Source organism: Salvelinus sp. IW2-2015, linkage group LG4q.1:29 (assembly GCF_002910315.2).
Source record: "Salvelinus sp. IW2-2015 linkage group LG4q.1:29, ASM291031v2, whole genome shotgun sequence".
NCBI classification, from domain to species: domain Eukaryota; kingdom Metazoa; phylum Chordata; class Actinopteri; order Salmoniformes; family Salmonidae; genus Salvelinus; species Salvelinus sp. IW2-2015.
The window spans coordinates 60,183,305-60,200,257 of NC_036842.1; the positions used below are offsets into that span (position 1 = coordinate 60,183,305).

General features: G+C 41.0%; 1 protein-coding gene across 1 annotated transcript in view; it reads right to left on the reverse strand.

Moving 5' to 3' along the window:
* The window catches only part of ntrk3a (neurotrophic tyrosine kinase, receptor, type 3a), a 261,268-nt gene extending 245,220 nt beyond the window's left edge, over positions 1-16,048 (reverse strand). The window contains exon 1 of the mRNA XM_070439688.1: positions 15,454-16,048. Within this exon, the coding sequence (XP_070295789.1) occupies positions 15,454-15,692 (239 nt within the window). The 5' untranslated portion in view covers positions 15,693-16,048. The remainder of the gene's footprint in view (positions 1-15,453) is intronic.
* Between the last annotated feature and the right edge of the window lie 905 nt (positions 16,049-16,953).

Consider the following 16,953-nt stretch of genomic DNA (forward strand, 5'->3'; position numbering starts at 1 on the left):
CTTCCGCTGCCCACACATTTCTCATTGCAAAATGTATTGACAGACGGTACTGTTAGGTCTGGTATTCAGCATCCACTGGGAAGTGGTAATGAACACTGATCACACAATGTCCAAAACCCTCAGTAGGTTAGACGCAGAAAGAGAACCATGGCACGGTTTGAATAGACATTCTTTGTAGGTGTCACCTATTTTATCACCAGTTTCCGGATCTGCATACTAGAATTTGATATGGTTATCATACTAAAAACAATATTACAAAAATAGTATACATGCACTAACACATGCAAACACAAGCAGGCAGGCATACACCACACACACGTACACCAGTGACGGCCGATGCCATTTAAGATTAGGGAGTATTATATCTTTTTTATGAGCATGGCCTTATTTATATTACATGATATTGGATGTCTGTCATTCATATTCCATTCACCCAGCTCAATGTAACATTGATAGGTAGGTCCCTCCCCGTTTTGTTCTGTTTGCTTACGTTTAAGAAATGTTTTGCAACAGAATCGGAGGTATGAATACACCCCTGAACACCCGCACACACAATTCACTTTCATAGCACACATACAGCATATGCTACCTGTCCTCCTCACCCTTTCCCTTCGCTTGTGGACTTCAGTGCATAACTGCCAACCGCTAACCGCTACACACCCGACATCGTTGTCACCATATTAATGGTATAGTCAACAAATTAGAACTAACGCATTAGTAACCCCCCACAATCCAACCCATGTGTACAATCACGCAGTACAGTGTACAGCAAGCAGTTTAGCAGTTACACTGGCAGACTCCGGTAAAATAATAATAATATAATATAAATAAAATACAAATTAATTTGAAGAATTGCTGTGTTGCATAGCCTTAGCCAGCTAGCTAACATCAATATCATTCCTCCCTATTTGAGTCAGGTTGTTCAGTATGCTAAATTAGCTGCATTATCTTTGAAGAAATACATTTGTTAAAAGTTGTTCAAATAATCTTTCTCTCTCTTTGGGTCAACTACTCAACAAATGTTATGTACTGCAGTGCTAGCAAGCTGTAGCGTGTCATAATTACTTTGTAAGTCTATGAAAGGGGGTGAGAACCATGAGCCTCCTAGGTTTTGTATTGAAGTCAATGCGCCCAGATGAGGACGGAAAATAGCTGTCCTCCGGCTAAACCATGGTGCTACCCTAGAGGGTGCTGTTGAGGCTACTGTAGCACTTCATTGCAAATAAGTGTATTTTAATGAGTTATTTGGTGACATGTTAATATATTTAGTATTGTTTTACCTAAAAGGATGTTTTATGAAAATCTTTAGGATGATCCTCCCCTTCCTCCACTGACACACACAGTTTAGTAAAATATCTAAGAAATCAGCATAATCTGATACTAGAGTGTTTTCAACAAAGTTCTACTACCATCTGGATTAGCCCCTTATCCAAACATGAACACCTTTCCAGGTGATTTTTGAAGCTGAGATCCGCATTAGGGGAAACAGCGCTACTGGCCTGAGAAGAGGAGCTCCAGCATAGTGTTAAAAGAAATCATTGTACATACTCTGCTGTTCTGTCACACGTTCAATAATGTCTGACGGAAATAAAGCAGTGTTCGTTATTTGAAGTAACGTCTTTGTTGTTGTAATATCGCAAAAGGACTTGGCAGTTTTACCGCTACGGATGCCAACGTCAAATTATTGGTGACTTTTTTTTGCAATTTGGTGAAGCCTTAAGGGGTCTGGGGCACTGGGTGCTCTCCCTTTCCTATGAATAGGCCAATAGAAAGGTGTGATTACATCATAACCTCCATTTTCTCATGTATTGCTTTATCGGTCAGTCACACATCCAGACTCTGCTCAGCCAAATAGATTTTAATGCACTTTGAACTGATCACACATTTGATAAGATATTAGTCTACAGATGGTGCCTCTACTTGGTGAAACCTGTTACAGGGGAATGGAGGAAAGCTATACAAAACGTAATAGGAAATCCTTTCATTTGCATACATTAACAGTCATATAGAATAATGAGAACCTAGTGTAATGTTGCTTGTGCTGTGGCTGTTATTGCATTATAATGACTCACAGTCTGAAATATAATCACTACTCTTAAATGTAATATATTGTATTTTTTAGGTTTGAAACACTTAAAAAGTCATTTAAATTGCAATCCAATTAGGCCTACCAGTCTCAAACATCCCATTGGGTGACACAGTTGTAATTATTTGGGAAACGGTAACCGTACAGCGCTCTCAGAGTTTCCAAAGCAATTACGAATTAATTAAAACAAGATATCCTGACGAATTTGTGATGAGTGAACTTGAACTAAATATTCATTGTTGATGTGCTGCACCCATATCAATTTTAAAACCTTAATTAAGGTAAATTACTGTTAAATAATTCTAAATCATCACTTAATGACTTGACATGCCAGTACAATTGGAAGAAGTAAAAAAATACCTTGGGTAAACCACTCTACAAACAGACAACAGAGTTATGAATATTGTAAAAACAAAACGCAGACTCGCAAAGGAGAGCAACTGCACAAAGACCTTTCAAACTTTTCAAAGCAGGGAAACAGTAGTACAGAAGTACAGAACGGCTTGCTGATTGTCGACAGTGACACCAGCTGTGGTCACACATACAGCACATTAAGGTTCTTTTGAAAGAGAGGTAAAGTAGCTAAATTAAATTAGACAAATCTAAAGAAAACACGGTAACACTTTACTTGACACCCAGCGTCATAACATGTTATGACACGGTCATAACCATGTCATAATGTGCTATAACAGCTGACATAACTTGTCATAACCTGTTATACTATGGTCATAACACTGTCATGACACATACAGTATATTTACACTTGTTGTGACACGTTTTTGAGTTATTTTATGGTTGTTTATGACACCTACATAAGAGTGTAAAAACCTGCAAAACCTGCCACAGTAGTTATTTTATGGCTGGTTATGACACCTATAAAACAGTGTCAAAACCCACAAAACCCACCACACAAGGCAAAACATTTCATTACAACATAACCTGAGTGACAACAGTATGTTTATGTTATATTTTTTATTGACCATGTAAAATGATAATTGTAATTGCACACACATTGATGTCAGACATTAATTTACCCCAATGCTCTGCTGTGGATGACTGGGAAGAATGCAGGAACAGATTTCAGGAGCAGGACAAGACACCTTCTTTTTGACTGATAACTGATATAAGGGCATGTACGTGATAGGCCTATCTGGCATATATGATGGTCATAATACTTCTTGACAATGTCATAAAGTGTTATTTTCTTAGTCCAAGTAAAGTGACACAGGGTGGTCATAACTCTTCTTGAAAATGTCATAAAGTATATTTTCTTAGCATAAGTAAAGTGACACAGGGTGGTCATAATGCTTATTGACAGTGTTATGACCATATTACGACAAGTTATGTCAGTTGTTATTTAAGTGATAATGCCCGATAAGTGGGTGTTTGGAGGATATATTGGCACGGGTGTTGTTAGGCCCGAGACTTCGTCTGGTACCAGCAAACCGTGCCAATATATCCTCCAGGCAATATCACTTTTATACAACGGGTTAACAAAATATTCAAATAATGATTGACATATTTTCATTAAAAACTTTATTTTGATTAATTTATTCATACTATTTCATCCTTCCACAAGATATAGTCCCGACACAAATCTAGGGTTGCTACCAAAGCCGGCTGGTCATGTGTTCTATCAGTTCGGTTGCTAGAGACGCGACCCCGTCGTTAAGTCTTTTTGTTCGGTATCTATGGACGCGACCCAGTCGTTTGTTCTAAAAGTTCTATTGCCATACTGGCTGGCAATATTCTTATCCCTTGCTTGCCAGCTAGCCAACTACAGCTAACTTACAGTCACGTCAAATGTCAAAAATAATAGAACAGTTGCTGCATTTGCATTTGTTTAAGCTGTTTTCTAGTGACATTTATTTGGATACATCCATAACAGAGAGCTAATGAGGCGCAACTTCGCCTGGTATAGAAAATGTGCTCTCTCATCAGGACACTGTTGTCATTAAAACCCATGTCACATCGGACACTGTTGTCATTAAAACCCATGTCATGCCGGTTGCTAGAGACGGTATCTATAGAAAATGTGTTCTCTCGTTAGGACACTGTTGTTCAGAGGAGCTAGCCAACAACACAGCTAATACAATCATTTCATACACTGAAGCTTTAAAGACTGCAAACTAACTGCACTTCGTTTCGTTTGACCTTTTTTCATTTGACATTTCTTTGAATATTTCCATAAAAATGATGCCAGCTGATTCATGATTTCGACTGGCTGAGAAACGCTGCTTGTCTGTCTCGTCCCGACCCCTACACGTTCATTACTATAAGATAGCTGGAGATCGAATTTGAATATTGAAACAATGTTGCAAATGTCAGAGAGACAGACAGCAAGGTTTATACAAATCTCCACTGTTGAAAACTAAATGTTAGTCTAAAAGAAATGTGAGAGAATGTCTAGATGCTTTTTATTGTGGAGATCAAGTTTATCAAGTGCCTGGCTGGGCATATTAGACAGTGGATTGCGTAGTCAGATGGAACAGAGTAAATACGCATTTTAACGTCATAGATTTACCACCGGCTGAAATGTGCTTTTAACCAATCAGCATTCAGGATTAAACCCACCCATTATACAAGACATATTATAAACTGGGTGGTTCGAGCCCTGAATGCTGATTGGCGGACAGCCATGGTATATTAGACCGTATAACACGGGTATGACAAAACATTTATTTTTACTGCTCTAATTGCATTGGTAACCAGTTTATAATAGCAATAAGGCACCTTGGGGGTTTGTGGTATATGGCCAATATACCACGGCTAAGGGCTGTGTCCAGGCACTCCGCAATGCGTTGTGCGTAAGAACAGCTCTTAGCCGTGGTATATTGGCCATATACCACACCCCCTCGTGCCTTATTGCTTAATTATAGCATGATTATAACGTGCCAAGACAATGGGTGTCACGTAAAGTGTTCCTGAAAACACAAGTTCGCATTTAAATGTTAGCAAACAACACAGGAAATGCTGTGGTCTGGCTAACAGTACCAGACAGGTCATTTTGTAGGCTGAGAGTGGCCTAAAAGAGCTGAACAACCACCACAGTACATTAGTCTAAGACTGCTACTACAACAGCAAATGCACTGAACAGGAAATAGTGAGACTAATTGACAGGAATAAACAGTGAAGCAAATCAGAGAAAATGTAAATAGTAAATAAACCGATGTACTGAGGACAACTCTCTGAATCATATCTCAAAGTATATTAGATGTGTATTCTCATCACTGAAATACCACAATTATTATGTTAATAAGAACAAATAAGATACCTACTTGGTAAAGAAGTGTTTGCTATTATTCACTAGATTTCTGTTTGATGTGTGCCTCACTCTCCTTCCTGTTTAGATAAGAGGGTTGGAGAGAGTGGTCAAGGGGCGGGGAAGGGGCTGGTGAAGGAGCTCTTTATTCATGCAGAGGACAAGAAGCTTCTCCAGACTCATTAAAACCCATGTCACGTTGTCTGGGAACACTCTTCACTCACTACACCCACACCCTCTGTGTGGCCTTTACTTTCCGGGCCCCAGTCTCGCCTGAGAGAGAGAAGCGTCGCTCTGCTCGCCAGCGCCAGCCAATGCACGGTTGTTTACACCATATAGAAGGTGAAGCAACAAGGAAGGCTGTCGTGACTGTTCTAGCTGTACAGATCTGCTCTAGCTGTACACAGATCTGCTCTAGCTGTACACAGATCTGCTCTAGCTGTACACAKATCTGTTCTAGCTGTACACAGATCTAGTAGGCTGCCCTGCTGATTTGTCAAGGCACTGGTTACGTTTTAATACGGCCAGGGGAACTTTGGAGTTGGATCAATAGAAACTAACTCACCAGAAGGACTTCCTGGTCTCATTCTGTCATGGTGAGATAGCTGTTTACGTGCTCCTAATATCAGCTGAGCAATGAGACATCCCATCCTTGGACCTTRGCCATTCTCTTGACCACCAGCCCAAAATGGTTTCAATAAAATAAATGGAGGTCAAGACACCGGTCTGATAGCTAGAAAACTTTTCATTAACAAGAACAACAGCTTAGCAGCCTCCTTTAGAACTGAGGATGGGGATAAACACTGAAATATATGTTCTATAACAATAGTGGGGGAAAACAGTGCATACCTTTATTATATTCATATCATTTTGTTTATGGCTATCAAACCGCAGGGAAAACTGTTATACTACTACAAGTATATTTCCTTTCCCAAACATTGAAATAAAATGTCAGGGACTCTCGATTAGACTTCAACCTACAGTAATATGCCCTAACATGTGTCTCAAAGTAGCAGTTACATCTCAATCTATACCAGCAGCCCACAAATGTATAGCTAAAGCAACCCCAGTATTCCTAAGAGAAAGACAAGGCCTCCTTGGAAGCCCCCCCCCCCCCCACCCACCACCAGAATGTGAAGTACAAAGTGAAAGTAAGGAACAAGTAGAAGGTGTGAGCTGAACAGGTGCCTCCTGCCTCCTGAGATATTCCACTGGCTCTTGCTGCATATCAATGACCGTTACAGAGCCTCGGGGCTGTCTGCACAGATATCCACCCAGCACAGCACAGCACAGGCACCGCCACCTTACTGCTTCAGGTTCAAACAGACGCCGTAAGACAGCAGCCGCCATTGATCTTCGCAAACTCTAAAGGTTCCATCATAAAGTGCTTTAATACGTTTGGGAGGTCACTTCCTAAGGATACTTTTTACATGCATAAAACATACACCATTGGAACTGCCCTAACTGCTGCAGTGTCCTGGAAAGTGTCCTTTTTCCTACCTCTGCATAGTGTTGAAATATACAGGTCAGTGAGGAGGTCATTTCAGTGATGTGTTCAGACATCTTTAGAACCATAGGTCTGGGGATAGCATGCAGAATGAAGGCTGTGCCACCGTAAATCTGCCAGCTGCCAACTAAACCAAGAAATGAACTGCTCAGGATCATCCACTGTGCTCTACAGTCTATCCGGCGCTTCATTGGCCCTGCAATGAATAAAATATAAGCAAGAACCAGGAGAGAGAGAAGGGGGGGCAGGGAGAGGGGGAGAGAGAGAGAGGGAGGAGAGGGGGGGGGGTTATTGGGATGGACTAAAACTGAAACTGAAACCTCGGGGAAAAAATAAATTACCTTATTCATACAAATGATTGAAACATTGTAACAATCACCACAACACTTTTTCTGAGAATTAGATCACAAGTGTTCAGTATCATTGTTATTGCATTAGATTCCCATATAATCATTTTCTATTAGGAACCAGAGAGACGAAAGTGCATCCAGACTTCTAATTTGTTTCCCCCCCCAGACAAGTCACATGAACAACATATTACTAAAGCTGTCACATGATGAAATACTGGAAATATATAGTGTATGTCTCCGTAAAAACAATCAGTGAGTGACAGCAGAAGATATACAGTGTTTTGGGGGGAGAGAAAGGGTGGATTGATCAATATTTCAAAGCGGTCTGGAGACATTGTTTGAAAGGCAGGCTGAGGCTCCTCACAGAGAGAAGCCACTGTTTGTAGATGGCTCAATGGCAGAGAGGAGTGCCAGTATTGTTACCCACTCATCTACAGTGAAACAAGAATTGGATAAGGCCAGATTTAACCAACCAACCAAAGATTGTAAATCTTTAGTTTAACGAACATGAAGGTACATTCCATCTCTGAGGACAAAAATACAKCGATAAAGCCCTACAGTGTCTTGTACAAAAATATCCATTATGACACTGATCTTCCCTAGTGTTACAGTAGGTAGTTAATTTAATCTCCATAATTTTATTCATAGTCTTTACACCTCCAGCCACAGGAACTGGTAACGTAGGAGCCAGTAACATATACAAGAAAAGGTCTCAGTCGAAGACAAGGGGCTGGCAGAGCATTTTGTGATTTGCTCATCATCTCAGCAGGGGAGTTAGTTGTCTGGCACATACACACACACACACACACACACACACACACACAGTCTTTTAGTGCTATTTATATATACTGAAAAAATATATAAACGCATCATGCAAAGTGTTGGTCCCATGATTCATGAGCTGAAATAAAAGATCCCAGACATTTTCCATACACAAAAAGCTTATTTATCTCTAATGTTGTTTACATCCCTGTTAGTGAGCATTTCTCATTTGCCAAGATAATCCATCTACCTGACAGGTGTGGCATATCAAGAAGCTGATTAAACAGCATGATCATTACACAGGTGCACCTTGTGCTGGGGACAACACAATGTCACAGATGTCTCAAGTTTTGAGGGAGCTTTCAATTGGCATACTGACTGCAGGATTGTCCACCAGGACTGTTGCCAGAGAATTGAATGTTCATTTCTCTACCATAAGGYGTCTACAACRTGTTTTATAGAATTTGGCAGTATGTCCAACCGGTCTCACAACCGCAGACCACATTTAACCACACCAGCCCAGAAACTCCACATCCAGCTTCTTTACCTGCAGGATCGTCTGATACCAGCCACCAAGACAGCTGATGAAACTGAGGAGTATTTCTGTCTGTAATAAAGCTCTTTTGTGGGGAAGAACTCATTCTGATTGGCTGGGCCTTGCTCCACAGTGCGTGGGCCAGTCTCCCAAGTGGGTGGGCATAAGCCCTCCCAGGCCGACCTATGGCTGCGCCCCTGCCCAGTCTTGTGAAATCCATAGATTAGGGCCTAATGAATTTATTAGTTCAATTGACTGATTTCCTTCTACRAACTGCAACTCAGTAAAATTGTTGAAATTTTTGCATGTTGCGTTTATATTTTTGTTCAGTATAGATGCTGCTAATTCAAACTCTATACTATATTATATAGCAATGTGTTTAAGCCATCAGATGCAATGTCACAGACTGTATGTGCATTCATTCTTTACAATAKATCAATTAAGAGTCCAGTCATTGCTCATGTTCTCCACACCAGGGAATGCACATACCAATGAGGTCAGAGAGTTAAACGAGACTGACATTGATCATCTTAATAAACAGGCAGGAATGTAAAAACAATGAAACGGGGACTCAATGCATGCATTCCGTGTATTGAGAGACGAATGGTTGCAAGAATTGACCCAGGGACTCAATACAGTGCATATGCATTCCGTGAATTGAGAGAATAATAGTTGCAAAGGTTCAGTAAGCATGATGTACAGAAGCACTGTTGCACATGACCTGTCCATCTAGTACAGTGAACATCGTGTTCTGAACAATTTCATATAAATGGATATTCCCAACTGGGAAACACGTTGGAGGAGAAAGGATCTCAAAGATCAATACCATATAACATAATGTACACCCTAACAATTTCTTCCCCCAAAACATCACACAAACAAAAATATTGTTTCCGGTGAAATTGATTTGTTGGACCTTGACAGTGTCAGTTGTCACATAAACACGTACAGACAGACAGACAGTACATGGGTCTATAATATAAGACTATCACTGCAATTGATCTGTGCCATTATCTATTTCATAAACAGGGTTGCCCTCTGCATAATGCACATTAGGGGTCACACACACGGGTGGTACCACGAAGGGGACAGTAGCATAATGGCCCTAGTCAAATACATAATGCCTTTTCAGTAGGGGTGGACAACAAGACAAGAGGGAGTATGCTTTCTGTTATAAATTTCAAAAGGGGACAACGGTCGCTAATGTTATTGGAAATCATAATGAATAATATGAAAGGTCAGTCATGCATGCAGGTATATTTCCATCCCAGTAGTAATGGTGACCAAAAAGCTTTTCAATCCCTCAAGGTCATCAGTGGGGTCGTTGGACTGACCGCTCACTATCCTAGTTGGAAAACACCAAATACAGCAACTGTTTCAACCCCAACATGAATGGACAAACTAAGTTGTCTTAAAATCATCACATTTTATTTACTGAAGGCTATGCTACAGTATATAACCAACCTATAGTACTTGACTGTGATGTTTTCATGTTTACCCAATGTCACAAAAGGATTAGAAGCATGCCACATTCATCATAGCATTATGTTTAGTGTTTTTATATCATGTGGTTCTTAAACACAAAATTGATTGGACTACCTATGCTTTATCGCTCTCAGTCATCCAGGAAGTGGCTTTGCCACCTCAATGCACATTATGCTATTCACACCGTGTGCTGCTGCTATACCATGGAAAAGCTAAACGCCTCCAGATCCAAAACATTTGAAGTACGCTGTGATTTCTGACTTGATCTTGTCAACTGACAAAGTGACATTTGATGGAGTACTCGGTTGGGTTTCTGCATGACTGGCAAGGTTCCGCCTGTGAGTTAGCTCCAGCTAGGATCACTGTGAGGCCAATCCTTAGAGAACAGCTCAGGATCATAGATAGCCTAGCAGTAACTATAGATCTGAAAGCAAAGCTGAAGCTCAAGATGTTTGTATGCCATTTGATGACAGTTGATTTCCTAGATCCAGCTCTCAGATCTCGTGAAKCGGACCTCAGCAGAGAGACGCCAGGTTGGTTTAAAGATCTGTCCACAGAGATACGAACCAGTCAGGGTCCACAGTTATACTTGAGCAGAAATAACACACCTGGCGGTCAACATGTGAGTTGATAAATTATGATAAATAATTAACAATAGATGATGAACCATCTCTAAGCCATAAAGCATGATAAACCATATTTTCACCAGGTAAGGGGCGGGCATGGGTCCACTGGTACACTCTGCCTTAAAGGGACCTTACACAGATTACACTTCCACATCAGCAATCATAAAATATGCACTCCAAAATGGCAGTCACCTCCTCCTCTTTCTCACATATACTGTATGCCTCAATCATTTTGAATTCTGTTGAATAAAGATGTGTGAAAACACTTTGACAGTCCTTCCATCTGTCAGTCTGTACACAGATGTACTCCATGTACTGTACTCTGTACTCAACTGTGTCGTTAATGAGCTCTGGTTTAAAAGAGGTGCTCCATCTTCCTCTGAGGCAGAGCAGGGGGTGTGGGAGGAGTGAGGCCACTCACAGATGTAGCCTCCTTTTCATAGCTTCCCCACATTTTGGTGAACATGTGCAGGCTAACTCCCACTCTCTTAGGTGTAAGCTTTCTGAGAGACCGTGGAGAGATAGCAAATGGCTCAACATACACTACAGGACCAAAAGTATGTAGACACCTGCTCGTTGAACATCTCATTCCAAAATCATGGGCATTAATATGGAGCTGGTCCCCCCCTTTACTGCTATAACAACCTCCATTCTTCTGGAAAGCTTTTCCACTAGATGTTGGAACATTGCTGCGGGGACTTGCTTCCATTCAGCCACAAGAGCATTAGTGACGTTGGGCACTGATGTTGGGCGATTAGGCCAGGCACGCAGTCCAATGTATCCCAAAGTTGTTCGATGGGGTTGATGTCAGGGCTCTGTGCAGGCCAGTCAAGTTCTTCCACACCAATCTCAACAAACCATTTCTGTATGGACCTCGCTTTGTGCATGCGGGCATTGTCATGATAAAACAGGAAAGGGCCTTCCCCAAACTGTTCCTACAAATTTGGAAGCACAGAATTGTCTAGAATGTCATTGAATGCTGTAGCATTAAGATTTCCCTTCACTGGAACTAAGGGGCCTAACCCGAACCATGAAAAACAGCCCCAGACCATTATTCCTCCTCCACCAAACTTTACAGTTGGCATTATGCATTGGGGCAGGTAGCGCGCTCCTGGCATCCGCCAAACCCAGATTCATCCATCGGACTGCCAGATAGAGAAGCGTGGTTCATCACTTCAGAGAATGAATTTCCACTGCTCCAGAGTCCAATGGCGGCTTTACACCACTCCAGCCGACGCTTGGCATTGCGCATGGTGATCTTAGGCTTCTGTGCGGCTGCTCAGCCATGGAAACCCCTTTCATGAAGCTCCCGACAAACATGTATTATGCAGACGTTGCTTCYAGAGGCAGTTTGGAACTCGGTAGTGAGTGTTTCAAGTGGGGACAGATGATTTTTACGCAACACTCGCTCAGCACTCGGCGGTTCCGTTCTGTGAGCTTGTGTGGCCTACCACTTCGCGGCTGAGCCGTTGTTCCTCTTAGACGTTTCCACTTCACAATAACAGCACTTACAGTTGACTGGGGCAGCTCCATTAGGGCAGACATTTGATCAACTGACTTGTTGGAAAGATGGCATCCTATGACAGTGCCACGTTGAAAGTCTATGGAGATCACATGGCTGTGTACTCGATTTTATACACTTGTCAGCAATGGGTGTGGCTGAAATAGCCAAATCCACTAATTTTAAGGGGTGTCCAAATACTTTTGTATATATAGTGTATATAACGCTCAAGTAATCTTTCAAGCCATCAATATAGTAGGCTAGTGGTTTTCGGTTAAAATAAGCTGACCACAACCTCTGAATTCCAGGATTTAAAAAAAATGCCCAGAAAACTGGCTTCTACAGAGATTGGCCTTACTAAGTACAGAGAAAATACCATTATCCTAATGGATACTCTTGATGAAAACAAATAGTCTCTTCTTAGGGTACTAAATAGACAAAGTATACACAGAGGAAAAATATGAGGTGAGGTAAACTGACAGATAATCACACACACACGCACACACACAACCTTGAGCAGGAGTAATGAAAGGAAATAGGAAATATAACATTTTTGAGACTGCACAAAAAGCGCTATGTGCTGCCATTTGGATTGGCAGCAGATGTGCTTTCCCTATAATTACTGATAGCACTGTGATAGAAAGGACTTTGTCTTAAAAGAGCAGCACAAATTGAATGCCAACAGTATGTCTATGACAGCAAAAGGCCAAAACCGTGTCTTTGCACCTCCTCTATAGGGAACAGGTTGACTGCAATTCATACGAATATATGGCTATATCATGCATCCACCTGTTGTATTGTGAACGTGAACATTGAAGACTGGTCAAAGAGTGAGGCTGCTCGAGTCTTAAAACAAATGTGCCTCTCAAAGAGAATAATTTCCTCCTCATTGTCTATGCAGCGAAACAACCCAGCCTAATCCATTTCAAACACACTTGGTTTTAGAGAAATGTCCATAAGGATTAGCTTTTTCAAACATGCTCCAGTAAGCCTAACGAAGAAGAAAGATTGGTCACACAGAGCACTCCAAACAGAGTATGACATTACCATGCCCCTGGATGATACCCCTCATGCTGCATACTAGCCTGCCATTTTCAGGAGGAAATAATACTGCCAACAATGTAATCCATTAAAGCCCAGGCCTACTGCCTGTCAGAAGCAGAAACTCAGACATAATAACATGGCATCTATGATGTTTTGGTGCAATAGGACATTTAAAGCATTACATACATAAGCCTACACTTGGATTCAATTGAAGTTGAATAAAATCCTATATTTGAGGTATGCTGCATCATTGGACAATCACAATACACACACCCTTCCAAAGACATCTTTGTGAATATTCTGTTACACAATTCCCGACATAATTGKTGAATTTTAGAAATTTGAACATCTGTGCCATGAGACAAATGTAGCKATAATTGAGGCCGATAGCTTTCACATTTACAATTAGTTCAAGGTCATGGTATATTCAAGGAAATCCTTAGGTCTACTCTTATATCGCATCGGTGTTAACAATCTATCGTGTATGTGCAGGAACAACTTCTGCATTTCACTAGTGCAGATTCTCTTCACGCCTACACGGTCGGCTCCCAACCCAAGTTAGTGTGTGGGAGCTGTCCAGTGATACGGGGTGCTGAATGACTCCTACACACGTAACAGCAGAAGCCATAAGAAGTGGCTCTTTGCGACAGCGCTCAGCAGAAATCACGCCATGAAAAGAGAATAATGAATTCCAACATTCTGATAAAGCTGGTAGCCTACATAAAATAACGTTTGCAATCGTGTCGCTCTATCGAATGCCCAAGAGTTGTCATCTCTGTAAAATAACAACCAGCAGCCCCTCTAGTGGCCTTGTAGGAGATGTGGAGTAAGCAAGCACACTAAAATGATTGCACCTACAAAGTCAAGACAATCTGACTGGTGCTTGTGTGCTTGTTGTATAGTGTGCTTAGCGATTTATAACCAGGTGGCATTGTTAGAATTATATCGTTGTAATTATGCATGTGTTTGACCCACAAATGGGGTCTACATCCTAAGCACTTAGCAAAACATCACTTCTCAGGCTATGGAAATTGAGTGGATTCAGTGCAAAGCAAAGAGGTTGTCATGGCACCCTCGTCCTTGGCAAATCTCATCAAAGAATCATTAATGAATTGGGGTTTTGTTCAACCAAAATATTCTCTTCAGCTTGCGATGTAACGGCCCGGATCCAAAATCTCTCCATATATTGATATTGATTATATTGTTTCTTTCGTTTCTCAAACTACTATTCTTCTGTTTTCTTTTCGAATCATTTAGAGGTGAATACAAACGGGTGAAATCCAAATTCACCATGCTGTGAGGAAGAGTCCTAAATGGCTTAAAATTGCAGCTGAAAGAGCTAGGAGCGGTGGGGGAGATGGTTCTTCTCCAGAACGAATGGCATTTTATTTATAAAACAAAAGCCTTATAAAGGGAAGTATGTCAACCGTGTCCGTGCTCTATTTTTACGAACACATTACTTATAGAGTCCAAAAATACTTTCCATTGGGAATAAATGAGGGGAAACCTTCTGTCAAGGACATTTTACTCTTCCCAACAGGCTTAAATAGCCTTTTTATGTTATCAATATGCGGGTACTTCATCAGAATAGCCACTGATATGAGTGAGTGACATGGTTCAAAAAAATAGGAACATCAAACCTGGCTGATAACACAAACTTGACAGGGTGGCAACCAAATCTAAATAACGACGATTATTTAGAGGTAGCGTAATTGTACTGTGCGGACTAAAATGTTAAATTATTTTATGATCAAGTAGCCTTATAATAAATCATGACACGGCTACACATTGAGAGCAGATCGAAATAAATCTCTCTCTTTCTATCTCTTGGTTTAAACATTTCACTAAGTACAGACCACCTTTTCAGACGTTTGCAAACGTTATCAATTCTTTGAGTCGCTGACATGAATGCAAAACAGTTAGAAAAGAGGCAAACGCGGATCTCTTGAGTAATAGCCGGTATTTGGGGTATATGAGGGCCAATGCACCAACAGGTCTATTTGTACAATTACATAGAATTCGATTTTTTTATATCTCATTTTACTTGTGGCTGGAGGACAAGCTTTGCAGGGTTACTGGCTATAACGCTAACGACGTCGTGTGAAAGGGATTTCTAGATACAAAATGTGTTAGACTCAGCTGAATCTCTGACCAGTTAGACACAGGTTTGCAGTCTTGAATATATCACCTAAGGAGGTGCGGCGAGAGTAAAACAAATAAAATACGGGGACAGTTGTGGTTCACATGGGCTCAACATATGATGCACGATAGCCCACAGTGGGCAGACATACTTACATTGAGGTGATGTTCTTGAACAGATCTTCGATGCTGTTATTTCCATTGTTCCCAGTATCTTGCAGTGCAAGCAGAGGAAAGAATTTCCCATTGTCAGACTTATTGCAATAGATCTCAGTTGGAGAGCAGCTGCAGGTTGGCGGGCAGTCCAGCATATTGCTCAAGTAGTCCTGGAAGATGCTCAAAAGAAACAATACCCTCCACCAGCAAATTCGTGGTGGAATAAAAAATAAATCCATGATTGAAAGTTTTGGGGGATAATATCCTTGAGCGTTTCTGAATCTCCTAACCGGAGCCCGTCTGACTGCAATTGTGTGGTGTGTGCGCGCGGGCGAGTGAATGTATGGAGGTATGTCAAATTGATACAATTGCGGTAATGTCCATCTATTTTATAGACGAGAACGAAGAATAGTAAAAAAATACTCCGTCAAATTAGAAATGGTTCAAGAATCACTACTCCAGGCTTGTCCTCCTCTCTAGGCTGCATGGTATAGGTTACCCTGGCTGTATTCAGGCTGCCGTTAGCTGTTAGTTCCAGGTTATTTTAGCACCGCTCCAAGACAGATGGATAGCGCATTGGAAACAGTGACGGGAGAGAGAGCAAGGTCCATGCTCCAAGCATCAAGTCCCACCTACTGGGCAGAAAGGAAACTGACACACCTGCAACACAGGATGCAGCTCAATTCAGATCATAACAGCCATTGCAGAGTGTGTGTATAACACAATAACATCAGACTACTCATTTATGGTGTTTTATCATTAGACCTATGGTTCGATGTTCAGAATTTACCCATTGTTCGTCCAGGCAAGCATGTCTCCTTTTTAGAGGACTGCCTGACGAAGTATGGAAACAAAACAAATAAAAAAACATTTAATAAGGCAGCCAGTATAATGCAGATAAAATGCTGTGAATTATTCAGGAGCAGACCAGTGCTGGTCTGCTCCTACTTGTATATATTTTTGTGAATATATTTCACTTAAGCTTGTCAAAGGGTAGACCCCCCAAAAAAGGAAAACATTTCACAAGAAAATACACTTTTGCCCAGTGTCACTTTGCACTTAAATTGAAACAAAAATAAATCCAGGCTAAACTTGACATTATTTACCATACAAATCCCACTGGGCACAAACTGGTTAAATCAACGTTGTTTCAACACAATTTGTCAATGTATTGTGACGTGGAAACCACGTGGCAACTATATTGGATTTTWAAAAAGTCATCAACGTTTTGAGAAGGAAATTACAACCACGGGATTATGGCACCATGGTAACACATTTAAACAAAGACAAACCTTGTATAAAATGTTGAATTTGTATGTTTGAAACAACTCAGATCTTCAACATAATATCCACTATAAGAAAAAAACAACAGGCTGGGCAGCACTTCCTATGGATAGTTGATCTATCCTCAGCTATCCCTTCAGCCTCCCAAGCCCAGGCCTGCTCAGCTTTGATGTTTGTCACTRACTATTACCAATGTGCTATCATGATAATGATTAT